The sequence below is a fragment of the Leopardus geoffroyi genome, chromosome D2, assembly GCF_018350155.1.
Source record: "Leopardus geoffroyi isolate Oge1 chromosome D2, O.geoffroyi_Oge1_pat1.0, whole genome shotgun sequence".
Classification (NCBI taxonomy): Eukaryota; Metazoa; Chordata; class Mammalia; order Carnivora; family Felidae; genus Leopardus; species Leopardus geoffroyi.
In genome coordinates this window covers 44,913,382-44,938,359 of record NC_059334.1, presented here as the reverse complement: position 1 = coordinate 44,938,359, position 24,978 = coordinate 44,913,382, and the positions used below count along the sequence as shown (strand labels likewise).

The 24,978-nt window shown below is 49.5% G+C and overlaps 1 protein-coding gene across 5 annotated transcripts in view; it reads left to right on the top strand.

Moving 5' to 3' along the window:
- The window catches only part of GRID1 (glutamate ionotropic receptor delta type subunit 1), a 701,884-nt gene that overhangs the window by 148,904 nt on the left and 528,002 nt on the right, over window positions 1-24,978 (top strand). For 4 of the 5 annotated variants that reach the window (XM_045437898.1, XM_045437899.1, XM_045437901.1 and 1 more), the window contains one exon: window positions 8,935-9,219. The exons of the other annotated variant lie outside the window; for it this stretch is intronic. In XM_045437898.1, coding sequence (XP_045293854.1) covers window positions 8,935-9,219 — 285 coding nt within the window. The remainder of the gene's footprint in view (window positions 1-8,934; window positions 9,220-24,978) is intronic. 5 annotated transcript variants of the gene reach the window in all.

Sequence of the window (24,978 nt, the reverse complement as noted above, 5' to 3'; positions counted from 1 at the left end):
CAGCGGAGAGCACAGGGCTTGTGAAGGTTGGTCAACAGATGGGTGCCATGTGGTGTGTGGAGTTGAGGGGTCCTGGGGGATCTCACAAACTGGACTTTGACTCCTAGGCAGTGGGGAGCATGGCAGGTATTTTGGGGCATGCTTGGTTGCTGAACTTTGGTCTGCAGAGTGGGTTGGAGAAAGAAATGCTGGGAGGCAGGGAGACAAGTAGGCGATAAGAGATGTGATCAGGTGTAGGGAGTGGCATTTTGAGGCAGGGTGAGGGGCGTCCGGGAAGGGAGGTCTGGGCTTGGGGTGCAGAGAGAGCCACAGGAGGTTCCTGGGTGCCCGGCTGCTTTCGAGGTTCTCTCAGTCTCCCAGGACTTGTCACTGTCCTGATTTAACTTCCACAGTGTAGGCTTTGTACGAATCCGGCCCGGGAGCCTGGCGTTCCATTGGCGGAGCAGTAAAAATCATTAACGAGGAGCTGGAGAGCTATAAATAAGCCAGCACGATCCCACCCAGTGTTCCCTGTGTTTCCAATCTGCGGGAGCAGGGAATCAGTTTTGATTCATTAATTGGCATAAGGATGAGGCCCCAGAGATTGGCATGGCGTTGCCAGCTCTACCCCACCCTCCTGGTTGTCTCTGTGCATCTTGCCTGCCCCAGCTGCCCACCTGCCTCAGGCTACGGTCCAACATCCAGTGGGACCTTTTGGCCCTGCTGCTGTTGGTCCCCTGGCCTGGGCTGACCGTGAGGCCAGAGGGTTGTGGGATCTCCTGCCCTGGGGGTGCTCCTCCTGGGGGAGCCTCCTCCTGGAGGAGCCTCCTCCTCAGGCCCAGCCAACTTTTCTCCCAGTGTCCCCTTGGCACCCTCTGAGCTTTTGGTGAATTAAGAAACTCCCCTTCTCCAAATTTTGGAACATGGCTACCCTTTTGGGAGGACATGAGTATCTGGGGACCTTGGTAGGTTTGAAAACTCTGTGTCACCAATGAAATATGGACCCCGATAGTGCTTCTCTTGCGGAGTTGTTAGGAGTATTAAATAGTTTGTTGCTCTGCTGTGCTGCGCCGGGCGCTGGGCCAGGGGCTCGGAGGGTAAGCGGTATGCAGGCGCTTTTGCTCATGGGCTCATGGTTCAGAGAAAGATGACTGGCGGCGGCTGCTCAAAATAGTCCACAACTGCAAATGTTGGTGGGTGGTGTGCAGGCCAAGTACAGCAAGGGAAAATAAGGGTTGTGGAAAGTTCTCTTTGGGGGGTGACGGTTACCCACAAAAGCACAGAATGAGAGCGCTAGCAGGAGGAGCACTGTAAGCAGAGGGAGTTTGTAGAGACCTAGAAGCAGGAGAAGCAGTGTCTGAGTTACAGCCCGACGGCCGCCTGCCTGGGACACAGGGCATGGGTGTGGGTTATGCAGGGCCTTGCAGGGCCTGTTTGGGGATGTTGATTTTATTTTAAGGCCAGTGGGAAGCTAATGTGGGTATTAAGCAGGGACAACACAGTCTGCTTGGTGTTTCATGAAGGCCATTCCACTGGCATAGATGGTGTGTAGATCCCAGGGGGAGGTTGGATGCATGTGGGTCCAGTAGGGATGTCATAGTGGTTTAGACCAAGGTGGTGGAAGAAAGTTGACAGACCCAAGCATATTTTGGGGATAAAACATCTAGGACTTGATGATGGCTTGGATGCAGAGGGTCAGGGAGAGAGAAGGGTCAAGGACAAGTGGTGGAGAGGGGTGCCTCTTTTGAAGAGATTGGTGACCAGGAGGGACAAGGTCACACCCCAGGGACCTCAGTGTTGATAAACCAAGTTTGCGTTGCTAGTGAACTCAGCAAGGGAGCCTCCCCTGGCTGGGGGTTGGCAGCCCAGGAGAGGGCTGTGGGCTGGAGCCACAGCTATGGAACCATCCACATGGCTGAGGTTTAACTTGTAAAGGGACAGATCAAATACAAGGAAGGTTGATGATTTCCTAGAGAGAGGGCGTGACTGATGGGTGAGTGATGGGTCTGGTCTGGAAGAAAGCAAGAGGTGGGAGCACCCAGAGCTCCTGAGCAGGGCCCGACCTCCGACGGGAGAGGCTGTCTTCTTCAGCTTCTAACACAAATGCAGACAGATGTGAAAATGTGGTGGCAAGAAGTGGAGTGAGTTCCTTTTGATTGCGGCTTCCATTTATCCATGAAGAATGAAGCAAGGTCATCAGCTGAACTTGGGGGAGAAGTTGGGGAGATCTGAGAGTGGGCAGAGAAGGTGGTGGAGAGGGTGTAAGGTGAATGGCAGGGTGAGGTAGGTGACACAGCTTTGCAAGGGTCACCACGTTGTTGGGCACGTGGGTCTTTCTGACTCTCCACTGTTTGCTCACAGACATGGGGAAGGGGGCTGACCCCGGGTTGGGATTTCACCAGCTGTGCCACGTAAGGAGAGAGAGGGGAGTGAGGTTGTCTGCAATGGAGTGGCTGTAGTGACAGATGGACAGACACTGAACTGAGCAAGGAGATGGGAGTGAAGGCAGGAGGAAGCCACTGGGAGTGTTATTTAAGCAGGTCTGTAGGACAGGATGCGCAAGAGGGAGGAGGGTGAAGACCCTGGTGACTCTCCCCTTTGGGGGGGTGCCCTTTGATGGTAAGTGGCTAGGGAGGGTCGGTGTACTATAGGGACCAGAGCTCTAGCACCTGCCTTTGTCTGGTACTGTCACCCATTTCCCCCCCACCATTTGATGGTATTGTTTACCTTTTAAGTGTCTTAATAAAACATGAAAAAATATTTATTCTTCATAGATCAATAATTTACTATGAGTTATGACAATACTAAATTTGGTCAATTATTCATTGACTATAAAGTATTTATAAATGCTACCTTAATTTAAAGCATTAGCCATTAGAATTCAAATATTAATAAAGCAATGCCAGCTTAAAGGAGGAAAGGAAGGGCACCAATAATGAGGGTGGCTCAGGGGAGGGTGAATGCTCATGGCTGTTAAGATGATTACGATAACGAGCTGTCACTGGGAGCCCCACTTACGGGGCAGGCAGAGGTGCTAGAGCTCCTGGGGCTGGCCTGCTGGACCCCCACCCGAGAGAGAGACCGTTCCTTCTGTAGGGTAGGGTGAAGCCCTGGGCTGCCCAGAGCCTGGCTCTCCCATCTGCTGCCTGCTGAGATGAGCAGAGCCTTGGCAGGCTTCCCCGGGCACCTCTGCTCCTACCCAGGTGGAGTGCCCTCTCTCTTGCCTTGTCCATCTGGAAGAGTCTCGTGATTCTTGAAGGGGCTAGCCAGAGGCCAGTTGGCACGTGAGGTTGAGGGGCCCACGTGGGTGGATCTCACTTATGCCGGGCCACATCTGGTCTTTCGGGAGGAGCAGTGTGGATATGCCAGGGGCACCTGGTGGAGGGGAGGCCTGGGACAGCTGTGGCCATCATTTCTGAGTGGTGGCACCACAAATTGTCTCTTCTAGCCCAAGGCTTCTGGGGTATTGCTTCTCCCAACCAATTTTAGCCTGAGAATTTTCCAGGAATCCTGATGGGGATGGAGAAGACTGGACATGAAACGGGGTAGTACCTGGAGTGACCTCGATGTCTGGGGATACTTCTCTTCTCAACAGTGTCCACCTGCAGGCACCGAATGACTTGATACGGCATGGATTTGCTGTCAGCAGAGAGAGAGGCCTTGTGCCTGCCGGCCAGCTCCTCCCCTGGGGCCTGCCCTGAGTGTGGAGCTGTCCTAGGCGTTTCTGTCCAGGGAAGTGCTGGCTAGCACTAGCCACAGAATCCTGGGCTCTGTCCCCTGCTGGCCACTGTCTCTTCTGGGACTGGCTCTAGAGGCTCCTGGTGGTCTGCTTCTGATGATCTCTTTGCTCTGTGCTCTCTGGCTAGGTGGCCCTGGCTGACCAGCCAGCCCTCTCTGTGCTGCAGTGTTCTCCCCAGGAGATCAGAAAGCTCACACAGGGTGAGAGTTCTAGAGATCCTGTCTGTCCTGTGATGTAGCCGGTGCTGTGCCTGCCACGACCTACCCTCAGAGTCCTATGTCTGGAGAAGCCTGGATCAGCAGGATGCTGGCATCTCAGGGGACACTGGCAGGAACGTGATTGTGAGGCTGTCCCGGAATGCTGGCGGAGTCCATGGGTCCTCTCATTTGGGCCCAAGCTTGAGCTCTGAGCACCCTCTTTCTCCCAATTCCTGGGATGCTGTTGGGCAGTGCATAGATCTTTGCAGAGACCCTCTGCTCTCCTAGGCCACCAGGCTTGGGGAGGGGGCTCGAAGCTGATCATCACATTCAGCTCTGCTTCTTGCTTTCCCAGCTGATGAGCCACTCTCAGGGTGTCCTTATCAAGCCATCAAGCATGCATTGTTGCAATCAAGAGAGAGATCAGCTTTATGACCACATGATATTGGAGGCAAAGAATTATAACAAAGGCTCTTATCTTGTAGTGAGCTGCGGAAACACATCTAAGCAGGAGAGGTAATAACAGTGGTGACTTCTGCATCCCTACTGCGTGCCAGGCGGTGCGAATGGCTCTTCACATACCAAGACCTTTCACGGAATGAGCACAACACCCCTGTGAAGTGGGCGCAATCATTGTTACATGACAGAGAAAACACAGAGGCCCAGAGAGGGCCGGCACTTTGCCCAAGGTCCCACAGCATGTTTGTGGCAGGGCCCAGACTCGGACTCAGGTCAGGGGACACTGTCACTGGGGTTCAGCATCTCTCTCTGCACTGGGGGTATGTCCTGTCCCGGAATGAGCACACAACCTTGATTAAGCTAATAGCTGATTTGGCTTTGATCTGATGTATTTTGATCATATTATTTTTATGTTAGGAGCCTCTAAATAACCATCATTTCAACAGTGCCCCAATTAGCAGGCCATTCACAACGGATTGGAAATTGACTTTCATCGGGCCTCTCCATTAGTGCCTGGGAGAAGCTTCCAGCCTTAATTATCCACCCAGTTTCTGAGGCTGGCGGCTTGAGGAGTTTGCATGATGCTGCAGGTGGCTGTACGAGGGGTGGGGCAGTGGTGCCCACCTCTATGGCGAGGGCTGTCAGCAGCAGGAGTGAGGGCGCTCTCTGTCTTAACTACTGTTTCTTGGGATCCTGGGCATGACTTGGGTGGGGACGTTGATGGGGGAGATGGGGATGCCCAAGAAGAGTGGCAGGAAACTGGCTTCTATTTAACCTCTTTCCTGTACACAGCAAGGGTTGGCACTTGCTGTCCATGTCCTAAGTCCATGTTCCCCTAGCTCTGCTGGGTAGAGATTCTTATCCTCATTAGAAAACGGAGGCTCACAAAGGACCCATGGGCTCCGTCAGCATTCCGGAACAGTCTCACAATCACAATCCTGCCAGTGTTCCCTGAAATGCCAGCATCCTGCTGATCCAGGCTTCTCCAGACCTGGGATTCTCAGGGTAGGACGTGCCAGGCACAGCACCGGCCACGTCATAGGACAGACGGGATCACTGGAGCTCTCACCCCATGTGACCGGAGGAGCCCAAACCGGAACCTTGGTTAGTGAGATTCTAGGGCTTCTGCTGCTGCCCTGGTGAGCCCAGGCCCAGCCAAGAAGTTGGTGTCCCTGGCTACCAGCAGGACTGGGGCAAAGTGACCAGTCAGGCAATTGTTCCCTGAGCATGTTCTTGCTGCCTGGCCCCTGTGTCTTTGTCATGCTGCATCCCTCTGTCATGCTGTTTTCCTTCATCTCAGCTGGTTTAAATCCTCTTTCTCTGAGACCCTGAGGTCACCCTTCTCTGGGTCCCAAGGAGCTTCATCTCTCCTTCCCCACAGGCTGAATCATGGGGTCTGTCTTCTTGGTGGATCCAAGCTTCTCAGAATTGGGGCTGGTGACCTTTGCTCCCCCAGTGCCCAGTGCAGGGGTTTGCACACAGTAGGGGGCGCTGAGTATATGTATGAAACACACAGAGGGGAAGGAAGCAGTCTGCAGTGACGGTGGGATGCCTGCCCAGATGGGGAAACTGAGGTTCAGAGAGGTTCAGTGACTTCAGAACCGGTGTATATGGAATGGGCACAGGGTTTGCCATCAGAAGTCAGGTGATGACCTGGGAGGGAGTTGGATGGGGTGGGCAGTGGAGGGCCGGGAGTGAGTGATGGCAGCCAGGAGCACTCTTGTGGGTGTCCTGGGCTGGGTGCCTGGACAGCTTTCCATCCTTGTGATGTCCAGTTTATTTTGTATGATTACTTCTTAGAGTTAGAAATTCAGTGTATTGGCATTGAAGAAAGTATGTACCAGAGAACAAAGAGAAATCCATTCAGCATCACCACACCTTGTTCTTTTCTTGCCTTTTGGTGTTTTCTCCTGCCTTTTCCATAAGCAAGTTTTTTATCTAGTTACAGTTCTGGGGTGTGTATAATTTCGTGCCCTGCTGTTGTCACTTAGCTGCCTCTCAGAAGTGTTTTTTAGATTGGATGGCATTTCAGTTCAGCACTGTCTCTTATTGGTTGTGTGGCCTCACAACTTGTTATCTGGAAAATGGACACAATGACACATACATAAAGTACTCAACACACACACACACACACACACACACACACACACACACACACTCAATAGTATTTGGCACAGGGAAAATTCTCAGAAAATAGTCCCTCCTCCTATATAGCTTCACAACTTACCCATTATTGGAAGATTATTTTTCTTTTCTAAAAGAATGATCTGTTCATGACTCGAAATTTTGGCAAAATATGGAAAAGAAGGAAAATCAGTTCAGGCCTCTTGTAAAATGCACTTTTAGCATTTTGCAATATTTTCTTCTGGTCTTTCATGTGTGTTGAGTTTTATTTAATCGATGTAATAAAAGACATACAATTTTGTATTATTTTCACATAACTTTTTTATGACAAGCACTCTCCCATGTTACCTTAGTATCTTCATCAATAATTTTAAAGGCGACATATGCTTTCAACAAATGGAGTGTTTTTCATAACCACTCATCTATCTGCATCTTTTAGATTGTGAGCAATATTTCAACAGCATGGATAAGTATCCTATGAATGTTTTGGGATCCAGAGCCACTCCCATAATTTTGATAGGTGCCTAAAGTGGAATTATTGACCAGAGGGCATGAAAATGTCCAGGCTTACTGCATTCTTGCACCAGTCTTTGCCAACTGCCATGTGCTGGACACAGTGTGTGTCTAGGGAAGGATGATGAACAGAACAGGCACATCACATGGCTCCCTGGAGTGTGTGGTCCTAGGAGAGACAGAGAATTACACAAGCCATGCATCATGCCCTGATAGGGAAAGTGTGGGTGTAGGGGGAGCTCAGGACAGGGGGTTGCTGGCCAGTCTGGGGATATAGAGTCTGAGTCTTGAGTATTCACTCAAGTTGAAAGTTGCAAGAGGGAACAGAAAATGTGGAGGGTTCCAGGGGCTCAAACGGGGCTGGTTGGCCTGGGCATAGTGGGCAGGGGCATGTGAAGAGCAGGAAGCTACAGGCATTGGGAAGCCTACAAGACTCTGTCCCCAAAGCTCTTGGGAGCCACTGAAGGCCTTAAACAGGAGCATGACGCAATTGGATTTTTGTTTGGGAGAGAACTGCCATGTGAAGCTTGCATGGGAGTTGGTCAGAGCATTTGGATGGCTGTGTGACTCCCAAGAGACATCAGAGGATCTCATTTCACCACCCCTGCCCCTGCATTGTGTGTGCGGGTTGAGGGTCCAGCAGGGAGCACTGCGGGCATTTGAGTCACCGTCCTGCTGATGCTCGTGAATGTGCCCAGTGAGCGCCCTTGCGTGGCGAGCAGCCGGCCTTTGGGGTTTGGAGGTGTGGAGGGCCTCCCTCCTCCCTCACCTTCCCAGGCCCCCACTGCCTTCTCCTTGGGGTTGTTTCCTCTGCTCCTGGTCTCCTCTCAGCCTTGTCTGAGACGTTTACATAAACCCAAAGGCTCTCAACCGAAAGAACCGCATTGTCAAAGTTGCTCAAAAGTCTGCCGTCTGCGGCAGATGGCCTGCTGACATTCCCAGGCTGTGTTTTGAAGCTGCATCTGCTCTCCCACATCCCTCCATCACATAAGCATTATTAATAAATGTTTGCTTCAAAACCAGAGCAGGGGGTTGCAGTGTTGGGCAGTGCATGTGTCTATTAATTGGTCTGATGTCCCCCAAAGACGTAAGTCTGTGGCTAAAAGGGGCACCCCTCACGGATACTGGATGACTTCAAAAGATGGGCTGCAAGGGCCTCAGCCCAAGAACAGACTGCTGGCGGCTCCCTCCCTCCCTCTTCTCCTCCACCTAGCTGCCGTGCATCTTCCTTTGTTATTATCAACTGGCTTTTGAATAATCTTGGGCTTCTGGAACTGACTGCTTCATCTGGGGTTTGACCCAGTATTTTATGATATAAATTAAGTGGACTTGGCCAGAAGACCTAGGAGTGCTGTCTTTTTTTTTTTTTTGCCTGAAACCTGAGTCCTCTGGGGTAAGTGTCTCCCTGACTTTCTGATGTAATCTATTCCCTTCAGCCTCAATCAGTTCAGTCTAGCCAACAATCATAGCGCACACGGTATATTCACGGCTTGTAGCTTGGCCTTGGAGGCACACAGATCCACAATATGAGTTCTTGGCTCTTAAAAGGCTCACATCCCAGGTGGGAAACAGGATGGCTAATTTAGCAACCCTGATGGGTGTCTCAAGCAGATGTGGGTTGGATTCTCGTCCTACCGTCCCTCTTTGAGTAACCTTTGAGCAAATGATTTTGCCTCACCCAGCCTCCGTTTCCTCATCTGCTGAATGGGTGTAAGAACATCTGGGTGGCAGGATCCCTGAAAGCATCAGTGGGACTCTGCATGTGAGAGCTCCTGGCCTGGTCCAGGGTAGTTCTGTCTCTGGAGGCAGGGAGCATTTCTTGGGGCCCCGGGCATGAGCTGCTAGGCATGGGCCATGTGGATCGAAGCCAGTGCAGCATTGTCCCCGTGCTGACCCATTCCTCTCTCTTCCCTCTCTTTCTAGCCTGTGACCTCATGACCCAGGGGATTTTGGCCTTGGTCACGTCCACTGGCTGTGCGTCTGCCAACGCCCTGCAGTCACTCACAGATGCGATGCATATCCCACACCTCTTTGTCCAGCGCAACCCAGGGGGGTCTCCGCGCACTGCCTGCCACCTGAACCCCAGCCCTGACGGTGAGGCCTACACGCTGGCCTCCAGACCGCCCGTGCGCCTCAATGACGTCATGCTCAGGCTGGTGACAGAGCTGCGCTGGCAGAAGTTTGTCATGTTCTACGACAGCGAGTATGGTGAGTTGGGGGCAGGGGTTACTCTGTGGCTCCTGGGAGGCACGTTGGGCATTGGGAGACCCGTGAGCCAGGCCATTGGCTGGTGGCTGAGTGCTTCAGAGTGGGCTGGGTGCACATGGTGGTTGGGGGTCTGAGCGGTATGGGTCTCGGGGTGCTAGGGCCTAACCTTGAGCTTTGCCAGTGGGGGAAGAGCTGCAAAAACAGATCTGTAGACAAGCACGAATGTTGCCTAGCAACGACACCTTATCATGACAGCTGAAGTTTGAATCATCTTAGAGTTTTCAATAAAATATTAATAAACTGCTGGCAGGGATCTGAAGGGCTGCATGTAGGTAGAGGCGGAGGCCAGCCAGCATGGTCCTCCCAGAAGACTCCTCTTCAAAGACTGTCCTTCACACTGGACAGTCACCTGGCCCTCCCAGCCCCTTGCCTCCCTCTACCATGGTCTGCCCTGAGTTTCAGAGTCACAGGCTGGGGCATAGGTCAGGGGAGGGGCACCCTAAGGGTCATGGGGCCAGGTAAGGTCATGTGGATGTCGCTGAATGTGGCTTTTTTGAAGACCTCCCATATGAAAAAAAAAATCATACTTTGTTAAAAATGCACAAAAATGGGCTTTGGAGAAATAGTTTTAGGTTTTCTTATGGCTGCTCTGTGAAAACAGGCCAGTCCTACTCCCAAGATGAAACAGTTTCTGCATTATGTGTTTTTTTAAAAAAGACTTAATTTTGAGATAACTGAGATTCACATGCAATTATGAGAAATAATACAGAGAGATCCCATGCACCCTTCGCCCAGTTTCCCCATGGGCAACACGTTGCATAACTCATATGATATCATATGCAGCATTTGACATTGATGCAATCCAGAGACCTTTTTCATCCTTCTCCAGTTTATAGGCACTTGGGTGTCTGTATTCACTTCTATGCAATTTTATCACCACTAGGTGACCACTAGGGTCAGGACATAGAGTAGTTCCCTCACAGGGATCCCTGTGTCACCCTTTTATAGCTGCTGCCACTCACATTACATGTCTTTAAAGGGTCTGGGGACTGGTAAGGGTCAGCAGTCCCATCGTTGGGGCCAGGTTGGAATGAATGGGCCCTCGAAAGTCCTGATTTGTCTCTTGGTGAAATAATTCCTTTGCCAAGAATGTAACTAAGAAGAGAAACCAGCATATGTTTGCATTTGCCTAAATACTCTGCTTCTCTAAGACTGGAATGTTGTCCCCAGCTCTTGAGCAAATATGCTGTTTAGAGTCTTCCAGGAGGAATTAGAAGAGCAAACAGTCACTGTGCTGAAGTGAAATGAGGTGGTGATGGAGACAAGGGTGACTCAAGGCTTCAAGCACTTGAACTAGACTGTGTCCAAGGCCTGACCTCTCCCTCCCACCTGCATTCAATCTCTGGCCCTGGGTGGTGGTGGTGGAGGGCATTGGAGGTCATGGCATAGCCCCCCGGAGCCCACAGGGTGTCTCTCAGAGGCTCAGCCTTCCCTGAGAATGCTTCATACTGATGTTTCAACCCAAGCATCCAGTTTGCTCTGAGGCTGGGCTGTTGGGAGGTGTGGACACCGCCAGGGCTGGAGGATGCCGTGGGGTAGGGTCTGCAAGCCCCCTAGCCCCCCTTATTCCAACATCTTTGTTCCCTTTGTGCTGTAGCCTACAGGAACTTTTCAAGCCTTGGTTTTCCCCAAGGCCTGGGAGGTGGGAACTTCCAAAGAAAGGGGCCCTGATCCCTACCTGTCTGAAGGCTCCTCTCTTTCCTATGGAGCTGGCTCCTTGGTTACATGTGTGAGGTACACATCTCACTCTCTTGGCCTGCTATTAGCTTGTCCTGACAAACTAATGAGGGTTAATTGTTGATGGACACTGACTCTCACACCAGGCTGTAAGCTCCAGGGAAGCAGGCCAGGTGCTATTCACTACTGTGTCCCTGCTGCTTAGTACCATGCCTGGCACAGAGTTGGCCCCAAGAAATTATCAGTGTGTGAATGAAGCATCTAATTTATGAGGACATGGATATTTCAAGCAATTTTCACAGAAGACAAAGGAAAAAATGGGAAGAAAGACATGGCACCGGGTAGTCTGACCTCTGAAGTGGGGGAGGTGGGCTAGGATGTTTCATTCTGCAAACACACTTCCCTGCCCCTCACCTCTCCCCTCCTACCCAACACCTCCAATCAAGCCTAAAGATGTGCCTCTTTTTCTGACTTGGATACTTTTGCTACCTTTGGTGAGGTTTGAAGTTAGTTTTCAACCAGACTGGCCTTTGTCAGTGATTCCATGAAGACAGGGTAAACCAATAGCTTTCCTCTAATAGACCAGCAACTGGTTGAGCCTTGAATGCTGTATTGGGAAGGATTCAGAAGGATTCTGAGGCTGTATGTGGGCTCACCATAGAAAATGCCATGACTGCTCCATGAGGTTTGCATGGTGCAGGGGAGGGACTGGCGGCAACCTGCTATGTTTGCTGATTCTGATCTGGATGGTGGGGGTGAATGCGATGTCTCAGTGCTGCCATACATTTGATTGTCGCTGTCCTGGGTGCTGATCTGTTTGGCTTTAGGCTTTCTGGAGACCAAAGCTCTTTCACTGGATTCTGTGCAACACCTCCTACCTTTGTGGACCTTGGACGTCGGTCCGCTGATTTGACAGCCTCTGAGGCCAGGTTTCTGCTCCAAAATATTCTCTTTAAACTGTAACCACTTTGACTTCCACTGCTTGTCCTGGCTGTGCTGCTCATGCAACAGTCTAGTCTCTGGCCTGTTTTCCAACCCATGTGCTGTTTGATGCGGTATCTCCAGCCCATGAGTGCAGGTTGTGAGTGCTTTCTCAGCATGGCTGGCATTGGCTTGTCTGAGAGTAGTAGGTGGGCTTACACTGCTGATATGCCCAAGACAAATGGTGCCTCCAGAGCTCTTTAGGTCCCCTCCTCCACCCCACCACTGCAGCACTAGCTGCAGATGAGCCCAATTAAAAAGCAAATTGAGTGTAAAGACTGTTTTATTCCTTCCAAAGTCAAACAGAAGTGGTTTGGGGATATGGCAACTTTTTTTTAAAATCCTGATCTGCAAGTATCTTTATGTATATTAAATGTATATTACATATATATATTTATGTCATTCAATAACTCTCTGAGGTGGGATTATTGTTGTGTTTTACAGATAAAGAACATGATGCCCAGAGAGGTTCTTTTTGACCTTAATGCCCACGCCCTTAGCCAAGGCACCATCCTATTTCTGTAATCTGGGGTTTGCTAGGCTCCAGCTTCCCTTTCCTGTCCCCAGCCGGGCAAGTTGATGCCAAGAAGGAAGGAAGAGTGATTTGGAATGGACTTGGCATTCCTAGGCTGGTGTGCTCAGGGCTTTAGTGAATGTCACACAGAAGCTCCCCCTGTTGCTTAAGGAGGCCTGATGCTTCCTCATTTGCCCCTGGCCTCTCTTTAAGCCCAGGAATAACCTGCTCTGGGTGGAACCTTAGGACTGGGCATTTGAGTCAGGAGATGAGGGTCAAAGAAGCAAAATCACTGGGCCCTGAGACAGAACTTGGCAGAGGGGCGAGAAGAGGAGTGTGCATGTATATAGTTTACAAAATGTAAGATGTGCCATTTGGTAAAATTCCATTGAAAATACTTGTATGCTTGTTGTGACAGCGAAAGGAAAAATAGAAGAGAAGCTGACATTTGGGAGAGAAAATCTATAACATTAAAATACCAAAAGTTTGGATCGAACAGAACAGAGAACTTTCTGATGTGCCACTTCAAATTCTGGGATATTCATTTGTGTGTGTGGGGAGGTGGGTGCTAGAAGCTGTAGCCACAATTTCCCCCTCAGGAATACATTTGGGATGAGGGTGCTAGTTACGATGGAATCTTGGATGTCTTGACTCATTCATTCAACAAATATTCACCGTGTCCCCACCACGGACGATGATTTTGCTAAGAACTCTTCACAGATAAAGAAACAGAGGAAGTTGGCTAAAGCTACACAGGGCTGGGATGTGAAGTCGGGACACCAGTGCTCTTTTCTCTATAGCGTCTCCAGTGTGCAGCAGCTTGCACTTGGCCCCTGGACCAGTCTGCAGGCTGGGGGTGGGTCAGGGTCTGTGTGAGTGCCCACTGTCTATTTGTGCTCTTATGTATTTATGTATGTATGTACATACATAAAGGTTATTTATTTTGAGAGAGAGAGAGAGAGAGCGAGCGAGCGAGCACGTGCAAGTATGATCCGGGAAGGGGCAGAGAAAGAGAGAGGAAAGAGAGAATCTCAAGCAGGTTCTGTGCTGTCAGCTCAGAGCCCAACACGGGGCTCGATCTCACAGACCGCGATATCATGAACTGAACCGAAATCAAGAGTCATGACACTCAACCGACTGAGCCGCCCAGGCACCCCTTTTGCTAGTTTTTAAATTATTTAAAACAACTAAAAGTCACACATGGTAACAATGTATATGCCAAGTTACAAGAATGATAATAAATAAACTCCCATGAATCCATATCAGTTAAAAAATGTAAAGGAACCATGTGCGTCCCTTTCCTATCATGTCCTCCTTTACTGAGGGGACATAACCACTAACCTGATAGTGTGCTAGCCAGTTCCCTGCTTTTCCTGATAGCTTATCATACAGGTATGGATCCTGAAATACATATTGCTTAGGTTTGGCCTGTTTGTGAACTTTAAATATATGGAATAGCACTTCTATACACTTTTGTGACTGCCTTTTTCACTCAAAATTAGGTTTCTGAGAGCCATTCATCTGATTCAGGTGTATTCAGTCATTTTCTATGGTTGCATAGTATCATCTGATTTATTATCCATTTTATTGTTTTGGGCATTTGAGTTATTTCCAGGTTTTTGCTATTACATATAATGCTAATTAGAACATTCTTGTACTTTTGATGTTTGTGCAAGAGGCTTTTTTTTTTTTTTTACTTATTCACATTTTAATTTATTTCTTAAAGTTTAAAGTTTTAAATATTCTCAATATTTCTTTTTTTTAAAGTTTTTATTTTAATCAGCCAGTGCTCATCACAACAAATGCACTCCTTAATCCCCATCACCTATTTAACCCATCTGTCTACCCACCTCCCCTCTGATAATCCATCAGTTCATTCTGTACAGTTAAGAGTCTATTTCTTGGTTTGTCTCTCTCTTTTTTCCTGTTTGCTCATTTGTTTTGTTTCTCAAATTCCACATAAGAGTGAAATCGTGTGGTATTTTTCTTTCTCTGACTTGTTTCACTTAGCATAATACTCTGTAACTCCTTCTATGTCATTGCAAATGGCAAGATTTCATTCTTTTTTATGGCTGAGTAGTATTCCATTGTATAATATAGCAGATTTTCTTTATCCGTTTATTAGTCAGTGGACACTTGGGCTGCTTCCATATCTAGGCTATTGTAATTAATGCTGCTTTAACATTGGGGTGCTTGTAGCCCTCTGAATTAGTGTTTTTGTTTTCTTTGGGTAAATACTCAGTAGTGTGATTATAGCATCATAGGGTAGTTCCATTTTTAACTTTTTGAGGAACCTCCATACTGTTTCCTGGAGTGGCTGCACTAGTTTGTGAAAGAGTTTTTTGAAAATCCATCCTGAGGAGCAGAATTGCTGGAGTATTTTATCCAGGCATGTTTCAATTTATTAGGTTATTTCACATTGTTTTGCAAAGCATCTCTACCTGTTTACACTGCTGTCTCCAACGTTCCAGAATTCTCAAAGCTCCCCAACCTCACCGACACCTGGTATTCTTTTTACTTTTAAGATTTTCATGTGACATGGTATCTTAGTATGATTTAAATTTACATTTTCTTGATAACAGATGAAATTGAGCATTTTTTCCTATCTTTATGAACTATTTTTGTTTTCTATGAAATGCCTGTTTACCATTTAAAATTTTTGCCCATTTCAAAACATTGAGACTTTTCTTTTTTAAGTATGGGAGATAACTTCTGTCAGTTAGTTGTCTTAATGCACAGAAGTTCTATATTATATTGTTGTTAGATTTATTCACCTTTTATACAGTTAGCTCTTTTTCTTCTCATTTAAGGAGTTCTTCCCTGCCCAAATGTCATATTCTCCTTCCAAAAACTCACTCTCTGCACTGAGGACAGATGTTGCCCTCCTGGCTGGGTACCCACAGTTAGGTCCCAGCATAAGACACATGTGGCTCCTGATGCTAGACTGCCTCCTTCCCTGAAGCCATGGCCTGACATTCCTCCATGACTCTGCCATGGCCCAGGGCCAATCTTGTTCTTGGTGGTGATTGCACAGCCTGTGGCAAGGTGGTTAAGGAGAGCTTCCTGCAGGAGGTGACATGTAAGCAATGACTTAAGGATTATTAGGAGTTGGGTAAACAAAGGTCATGGGGGCAAAAGGGAGGAGAGTAGGAAGAGTGTCCCAGGAAGAGGGAAGAGCACACTGGAAGGCCTGGAAGCAGTGAAGAAGAGACAGATCATATGCCTGGATTGTGGTTAGTGGCCAGGGGTGAGGCTGGACTATAGTCCAGGCAGGCCTTAGAGGCCCACAGTGAGCTTAGGACCCCCAGAAATCCCGGGGAGCTGTACCTTGCTACCTCGGGTGGTGCTGTTGGGCCTATTTTTCATGCCCATTCAGAGGCCTGAGGGCAGATAGAGGACATGGGGGTCTTCATCTCTGGATGGCCCCAGTCCTTCAGCTCTTGTGTCCAGACTCACTGGCTGCTCATGAAAGAGAAGGAAGGATAGAGAGAAACTGTGATTAGACTGAGGACAAGCCCCAGGCCTGGAGTCCAAGCTGCAGGCAGGACCTGAATGCCCCAGCTGACTTAGGTGTCAGTGAGTAACAGCTCCTGTCTCTCCAGCCCTCGCTCTGCGCCAAGCACGATGCAGGCACTTTAACAGCGCCAGCTTACATCATTTCATGGCAACACTTCCAGGTGGGTTCGCACCATTCCTGTTTTACGGGGAAACTGAGGCTCAGAGAAGTAAAGAGGCTCATTCTGGGTCATACGGCTGAGGAACAGGGGGTTGGCCACGTCTGATTCCCAAAGCTGGGTATCACGGCTGTGCTCACCACCTCTGGGTCCGCATGGCAAACATTGCAGGTAGACTCTCTTCTTAATACACAAAGATTTATTGTAGCATTGTTGGTAACAGCAGAAATTGCCAACAACCTAAATGCTCATCTTCAGCAAATTGGTTAATCTATTAGGATATATATATATAGTTGAATGCTAGTTCTTTATGTACTGTGAGGCAAGAGTTCGAACACGTGACGCTGTTAGCTGACAATAGCCAAGTGAGAACAAAGGTGTGGAGGGTTGCTTGGTGTAAAAGCAAGCTTGTGTATATGTATTTGAGTACACACACCATCCGTGTGGTGAAATGTTGTTTTAAAAATTTTTTTTTTCAACGTTTGTTTATTTTTGGGACAGAGAGAGACAGAGCATGAACAGGGGAGGGGCAGAGAGAGAGGGAGACACAGAATCGGAAACAGGCTCCAGGCCCTGAGCCATCAGCCCAGAGCCCGACGCGGGGCTCGAACTCACGGACTGCGAGATCGTGACCTGGCTGAAGTCGGACGCTTAACCGACTGCGCCACCCAGGCGCCCCTGAAATGTTGTTTTAGAGAGAGAAACACAATGACTTGGGACAGGCACGGGAGATCTGCTTTTCACAGCACTTAAAAAAATACCTTTTGAGTTTTGTACCAAGTACAAAAAATAAGTAAACAGAAAAAAAATGTGGCTTGCCACCCCTCCCTCCTTCTTACTGCCCATGGAGACCTTCTCGGAGCTTCAGTTTCCTCACCTCTGGAATGGGATGGGAATTCATAGGCTATGAGAGCAAGCACTCAGCGGAGTTTGTGGCACAAAGCAGGTGGTCTGTGTGATAATAGCAAACTGTGTGTGGGAACCGGGAGTGGAGGTACTTGGCGCTCTTCCATCGGAGGACTGGGTGTGGCGACAGGGCCTCTGCAGAGGGTTGCCGTGAGAGGTCCAGCTGTTTGCCCCTCCACTCTGGCTCAGGATTACCTTGAGTGTAGCGGTTAGGGGCATGGGCTCAAGAACAGTCTGCTGGGGTTGAATCCCAGTTCTGCTTCTATAGCTGTGATACTGGGCATATCCCCCAAGTTGTGCCATAGTCTCTGTTTATAAAGTGGGGATAAAATAACGATCCCTGCTTATAGGGTCAGTGTGGGGATTAATTTAGTTAATACATGCAAAGGGCTCAGACCAGCGCCTGGCACATGCTTAAGTGCTTGGTCAGACTTATTTACTCAGGAATTGTAGCCAGTGCGGGGCCCAATTGCTGCTTCTTTTCTCTTGGTCTCTGAGCTGGTGAATCTCTGCTGTGGCTTGTTCTGAGGCCTGGACCACATCTTGGTTGTGTTCTTGGTACATAGGGAGACAGAGTTTGGGGGTCAGGTGTCTCGCCTGCAGGGGACATTCACTACATGGTCACAGGTGGCTCTGGTGAGCCGTCACACCTCCTCAGCCGGAAAGCCTGACTGGTTCTCATAGCAAACATCCGTCAGCCATTGGACCTTACCCCTGAGTCTTCTTGAAGTGAAACTGCCCAGAAGAAAGAATCATTTGGACTAAATGCTATTTTTTAAAAAAAAGTTTATTTATTTATTTTGAGAGAGAGTTGGGAGGAGGGAGAGAGAGAGGGAGAGAGAGAATCCCAAGCAGGCTTTGCACTGTCAGCACACAGCCCAGTGTGGGGCTGGATCTGAAAAACTGTGAGATCATGACCTGAGCGGAAATCAGGACTCCAATGCTTAACTGACTGAGCCACCCAGACGCCCCAGACCAAATGCTGTTTTAATGCTCTGCACCAACAGCGTCTTCTTTCTGGCCCCTGGCAAAGCAGGCCAGACAACTGAGGATCTCATTAATAACACACATTGTATCATTATGGCATTAGTTTAAATTGAAGTAATAAATGCTTTTTCTAGATGAAATGAGTAAGTGAGTTTAATTGCTAGGAAACCTACCAAGAAGTTCGACAATAACTTTACCAGGACGAGTGTTTTGGGTTTTGTTCTTCCATCTAATTACAAAGCAACTATACTTCAGGGCATGTTAATTGTAGCATTCCCTAGAAGATTAAAGTTCATTAAGTCTGAAGTTCCCTCACCCCTCTGCCAGATTCCAGAGTGCATCTGGGGATGGGAGGAAAGGCCTGATACAGGCATGGATAAAGAACGGGAAGACAAGCCTGCACTGGCCCCCACATATGCCCCCTTGTGCAGCTGGAGGCCACAGTAGCCGCCACAGCAAGAACTTGGCCAGACCTTCTGTGCTTTCCTCCTCTACACCATGCCAGAAAGTCCCCTTGGAAGACAGATATGGCCCCATTGTCAACCCTCTCCTGCTGGTCCTGATTGCTTTGATCCCATTGACCCCAGCACACAAGAGGAAGTAGGTTTTGTTGTTAAATGCCAGAATTCCAGGAAGAGTACCATGTGATGTGGCCCCAACGTCTGGGAAGACCATTGGCTCAGATTGGATCTGTCCCCCGCCCCTCGGTGAAATGAAATACCGTGTCCTCTTCAAGGCCTCAGTTAAATCACCTCCTACCGTTCTGTCAGGGAAAGCATGGCTGTTTCCTAACAGGACCCAGCAATGTCACGAGAGCGCCTTCATTTTTTGTAATGAACTATATTGAGGTGTAACTGACATGCAATAAAATATACTCCTTAGGTGTGTGATATTTGATGGGTTTGACAAATGTATGCACCAGAGTAACTACCAGTCCAATGAAGGGGTAGAATATTGCTAGATATAGCAACATATGTTTTGAAGAAAGAAAATTGTAGGTCACCTGTCCTTGGCCCCAGTCACTTCAGCACTGGTTGGGTGGCCACAGGCCCTGTGCCTGGGGCCCATGTGCAGCCTCCCTGTAGCTGCCTTTCTGTTCCTAAAGAAGGTTCTTAGGGACCTAGAGTGTCAGTGTGGCTGGCCAGGAGAGAGGGAGTGGGACTGGGAGGTGTGGATGGCAGGGGAGGGGCAAGGGGAGACAGGGAAGCCCTTTGGCAACCGTGGCTGGCACTCAGGCCAAAGCCATCTCCAGCCAGGATGAGAGCTCTGACATCTGGTCACTGGACAGAGAAGGCTTCTCATTGGGGTGATTGTGAACACAGGCTGTAGTGTCAGAAAGAACTAGGTTCAAGTCCCTGCTGCACTGTTTACTGCATCCTGGGGGAGCCGTGTACCCTTTGAAGCCTTGGTTTTCCTGGTCTGTAAGATGCGTATCACAGCACTTCCCTCCTAGGCTGGTGGTAGAACCTGGCTTTTAGCATGTGCTTGGCACACAGTAGTGGGGTTGGGACCTTATGCTTTAAAAGTTTTCCTTTGCCTTTTGCAAGGGGATCTCAGCTGAGGCCTGGGAAGTGGGTTTCTCTTGCCTGGTGCTCGGCGCTGACCTGGCTGGCTGGAGGCTACAGCAGGGTTCTGTGGGAGGGCGGCTGGTGGGACTGGCTTGGCTTGCATCCAGACAGGATCTCTGAAACAGTTTTCGGAACATCCTTCCCCTTGGGAGTCTCAGGAGGCAGGAAGGTGCTGGGGCACCCGAAGGTGTGAAGGTGTAAAGTGTCCTGTGGGAACCTCGGATGTTAACCCAAACGTCCACTGTGGCCACTGGAGCTTTCCATTTTGTATGGGAGTAACAGCCACTGCCCTGCCTTCATGTCTTGCCCACTGTCATGGCCCCTTTCCCCCCAATCCTATCTATTCCCCTCTAGTCCTTGCTGCTATGTGAACATACCAGGTGCAGTCTGGCCTCAGAACCTTTGTGCTGGCTGTTTCCTCTGCTGGGACACTCTTCCCACCAAGAAGTTAGATATCTTCAGACTGTTTCCTCACCTTCAGGGCCTGGCTTTAATCCCATCTGCCTTCCCTCACTAACTCTTTTGAAGATGAACTCTTTTTCCTCTTGGCACCCCTTTTCCCTTCCTGCCTTATTTGTTTTCATTAAATCCACTGCCATTTATCTATTTTTTGATGTGTGTCTTACCCCAACTAGAATGTGAGTTCCGTACAGGCAGGGATTTGGTCTGTTTTGTTGAATGATGCTGCATAGCCAGCATTTAGAACAGCAGCTGGAACATAGTAGGTGCTCATTAAATATTCGACGAGCGAGTGAATGAAGGAATCTGTATTTTGGGACATTTCATTGCCCATTTATTCTTCTAGGAAGCATTTGTTTATTTGAGATTTAAAAAAATTTTTTTAATGTTTATTTATTACTGAGAGAGAGGAGAGAGAGAGAGAGAGAGAGAGGGGTGGGGAGGGACAGAGAGAGAGGGAGACAGAATCTGAAGCAAGCTCCAGGCTCTGAGCTGTCAGCACAGAGCCCGACGTGGGGCTCAAACTCATGAACGGTGAGATCATGACCTGAGCTGAAGTCAGATGCCAACTGACTGAGCCACCCAGGCACCCCACTTGAGATTTTTTAAGGTTTATTTTATTTATTTATTTTTGAGAGAGAGAGAGTGAGCGAGCAGGGGAGGGGAAGACAGAGAGGCAGAGAGAGAATCCCAAGCAGGCTCCACACTGTCAGCCCAGAGCCCCATGTGGGGCTCGAACTCACAAACCATGAGATTATAATCAGAGCTGAAATCAAGAGTCAGACACTTAACCGACTGAGCCAGCCAGGTGTCCCTATTTGAGTTTTTTTTTTAAATAGAAGTATAGTTGACTCACAATGTTACATTAGTTTCAGGTACACCATAGTGTGATTGGACAAGGCTGTATGTTATGCTGTGTTTGCCACAAATGTAGCAGCATTCTGTCAAGGTATAACGTTATTACAAATTGTATTCCTTGTGCTGTACCTTTCATCTCCTGATTTACTCATTCCATAACTGGAAGTCTGTCTAAAATTTCCAGTTACAACAGTGATACATAATTTCTATGGAGTCCAAAGATGTACAAAGCCAAAGACTCGCCCTCCTCCAGTCCCAGCAGTGAACCAGTGTGTTCAGCCTACTGAATTTCTGCCTATATTTTCCTCCTTTGGCAGGTGTGTAGGGAGATTCTGTGTATCTGGAGGCCAGGGCCCGATGAGAGTTCAAACAGGCTCAGTTCACCTGAAAGTTCTCTCCACAGTTTCCCAGGAGGAACAAATGTTCATATCATGATGAAGGCTGTAGTGTCTGCCTTGGTTTTGTGGGTGAGCCTGCTGGAGGACTTGGGTGTCATTCCTGCCTCAGCCTTCTTCAGACTTATTTCTGGGCACGTGGACAAATCTTTTTCATCTTTAGTTTTCTCCCTTTGGTAACAGGGATAATAAAGATGCCTACCTCAGGGGTTCTGGGGAAGTCGAAATGAAATGCTGGGTCTGAAGGATGGAGCTCCCGGTGACCCCAGGCCACTTTTCACTGTTCCTGTTCCTCTTCAGTACCCAGGACAGCACCAGCTTATTGGCCTTTGAGCCTAGTGCTGAACAAACTGCCCAGGGAGATGGTGGAGTTTGAATTATAGCTGGGAGCAAGGAGGGTTTCGGGCAGAGGAGGGGGCAAGGAAATCCCAGGAACAATCAGGATGTGAAATGGCGTGTTCAACAGGAGGGAGGTTTGGGGGGGCCGGCAGTTTACATGACCGAGTGCTGGGAAGTGAGGCATCCGTGGGAAGGGTGGGTGGGGCTGGGACATGCAGACTCAGGTGGCCTGGCCAGGGGCGACTCGTGTCCGTGGTCAGCTTTCCCCTCTTCTGATGTGAGATGTGTGCTGTGACACGGAGGCCTGCCCTCCTGTGGGAACTCTCCTGCCCAGCGGCAATGCTTGAGAACGGAAGCCTGACCTCCTTGGTCGCCTCATCCTGGAACGTGAAAAAGCTGAAATTGCACGAAATTGCACAAAATTGCATTGTATGGCCATTCTCCATTGTAAGAAGAAGACTGGGAGTTTTGATTTTGGTGGCAGCTGTCCACCTCACTGGAGGCTCTGGGAGTGGTGACAAGCCCACTCAGAACCAGAAGCTAGGGTCACACCTGACACACTGCTTTCCCTGTGGGTTTCTGTTTATCCAATTCCTTGCTGGAAGTCATCTTCCAAGTGGCCTGATGTCGTGCCCGTGAGGACTTGCCTGCTGTCCTTACCTACCTCCTCACGTCGGCCTGGCATGCTGTCTTTTAATTTTTTGGTTTAATTGTTTTGGGTTGCCTTGTCTGCCTGTTGGCTTGTTTGTTTGTTTCTTTCCTGTGCACATCCGGAGAGGGTTTGCAGAGGCTTCTAATGAGGCTCACAGATGCTGAGGTTAAGAAAGTGGCAGTTAGAAAATCAAGACAGGGCCACCGTGGTTGTGCTGGCTGGGAGGGTGGCAGGGACCCCCGCAACCACCTTCTCTTGGCAGCAAGGAAGGGAGGCTTGCAGGGCTCTGAGTCTTCCAGAAGAAAGAAGCCGGGTGGCTGGCTCCTCAGAGGGACCAGGCTTCTGCAGCACTTCAAAGGATTCCCCCAGAGCAACCGGATCTATGCCATAGGGACCGAGGACAGATGGGCGGTAGCTCTGGCTCACTTTATTTATTTATTTTTTTAGTTTTTATTTACTTATTTTGGGAGAGAGACAGGGAGAGTGAGTGGGGGAGGGGCAGAGAGACAGGGTGAGAGAGAGAGTCCCAAGCAGGCTCCACGCTGTCAGCATGAAGCCTGATGCGGGGCTCAAACTCACGAGTCATGAGATCATGACCTGCGCTGAAACCAAGAGTTGGAGGCTTAACTGACTGAGCCACCCTGGTGCCCTGGCTCACTTTAAAGCATGTGCAGAGGTGGGCTTTGTTTGGCTGTTTCTCAGACGAGCCCAGTTCGCTGACTGTTCAGAGTATAACCCTCTCATGGTCTGGTGGGTCCCTAGCAGGTCCCATTTTTGCAGGATCAGGAGAGCCCCAGAGGGCAGGGGCCAGACTGCCCTATGGGAGCTTCCTGCAGGCTGGCTTTGAAAGAGGTCATGGAATCTGTGGATGCCTGTTCTGGCGTTCTTGGTTGTCCAGAGCGGGGCCTCCTGTACCCAGTCAGTCTGGCTCCATCGGACAGATGCCCATTGAACTCCAGGTGCTGTGTGAGGCCCAGGTGCTGTGTGGAGAGCTGGAGGTGAGTGAGGCGGGTGCGGCCTTTGCCTCCTTGGCCCCAAGGGTAACTGCCATGAGCGGGGACAAGGCTTGTGATGGAGGTCGAGCGATGAGGGCCATCTGAGCTGTAGGGGGTGAGCTCTGCCCGCCTGGCAGAGCCTGGGGAGGCCTGCTGGAGCTGAGTTGAGTCCTGGTGGAGTGAGGAGGCCTGGGCAGGGGGTGAAGGGCAGGTGTGGGGCCCAGACTGAGAGAAAACAGAGATGTTCTGGGCTGGCCTAGGTTTATGCCTGGCTGGAGTCTAGTCTCTGGGATCAAGGACTGACATGGAGTGCCCAACCAGGTGGCTGAGGGGCTGTGTATCCTAAGGGTGGTGAGGAAACATGGAAAGGTAGACCACTCTGCTTTCTTTTCCTTGAAGATACTTTTAATTCTGTAAGTAACACAGGGAATGAATCTGTTCTTGTTGAAAAAACGCAAACGACATGGGCATCAAGGAAAATTATACACCCTCCACGCTCCCTCTTCTCCCTCTCCCACATACCTGCTCTCCTCTTGAGAGGTAATTAGAGGACTTTCCTGGTCACGTCACACATACGTGCAGACGTTCGCATTCATGCACGTGGCTCTTTTCAAAAGCAGAAGCAGGACCACGCTTCATGTATTGTTTTGTGTCGAGCTTTCCGCTTGGGGTGCTTTGGAGCTTTTCATTCCGTGCCGGCTCACTTGGCTCTCGCTTGCTCTCGTCACCTGCCGCCCAGCATTCCTCAGGGTGGACTGTGGGCTTTATTGATCCGTTTCCTCATTTAGGTGGTTTCTAGTTACTGTGCACTTGCAGGCGGCTCTGTGTGGAACGTACAGCTTCGTGCACGTGTCTGCGTATTTCTGTGGGATGTATTGCTAGAAAGCAGGGTTGCCGAGTTCCAGGGGACTCTGTTTTCTAATTAGGAATCTAGAAGGATGGTGGTGAGCTGCCAGGTACCAAAATAAGGCACACAGGGAGAGAAGTGTTTTGGAGGAGAACAGACCTTGTCCTGGTCCCCGGCTTTTTGATGGCTTGGAGGAAGATAAATTCTTGGCTGCGATGTTACTGAGGAGAAATGTGATTAGGCAGAAGTTCAGGGCCAAAATCCAAAATCAGAGAACCAGATGAAATGGAGCAGGGGCCCTCTGAGGTCAGCCGCAGCTCTCGTGAGAAACGATTTGGGAATTTGGGTCGCTCGGTGGGGGCGGGCTGTGGCGGGGAGTGGTCCCTGTGTCTTGCTTTGAAGGGATCACGCCTGTCTGGTGCTGATGAGTTCAGGCTGACATGAGCGTGTAGAGGAGGGACCCCAAGCTCTCAGGAGGAGCAGTGGATGGGCCTGGGGGCAGGGCTGATGTGAGTCGAGGAGTCCAGTCCACTCTAAGTTGCCCCAGGAGCAGGGCCTCTGGTCAGGAAAAGTGGTTCAGGAATTAGGAGCTGTCCACCAGTCAGAGCTGGTCTGGACTAGAAGGGACTTCTCCCATCTCTCAGAGTCCCCCAGGGGCACTGTGGCAGGAAAGGTCCTTGTTCCTAGTTCACCTCCAATGGGGGCAAGAGTCTTTGGGTGACAAGTCATAATCAAAGGCTTCCCCTTCTCCCAAGATCTTTGCATCATCTCTCAACACTGGGAACTTCCCACTTTGCTTTTTTTGCCTTTTTTTTTTTTATTGTGGTAAAGCATATACAATATAAAA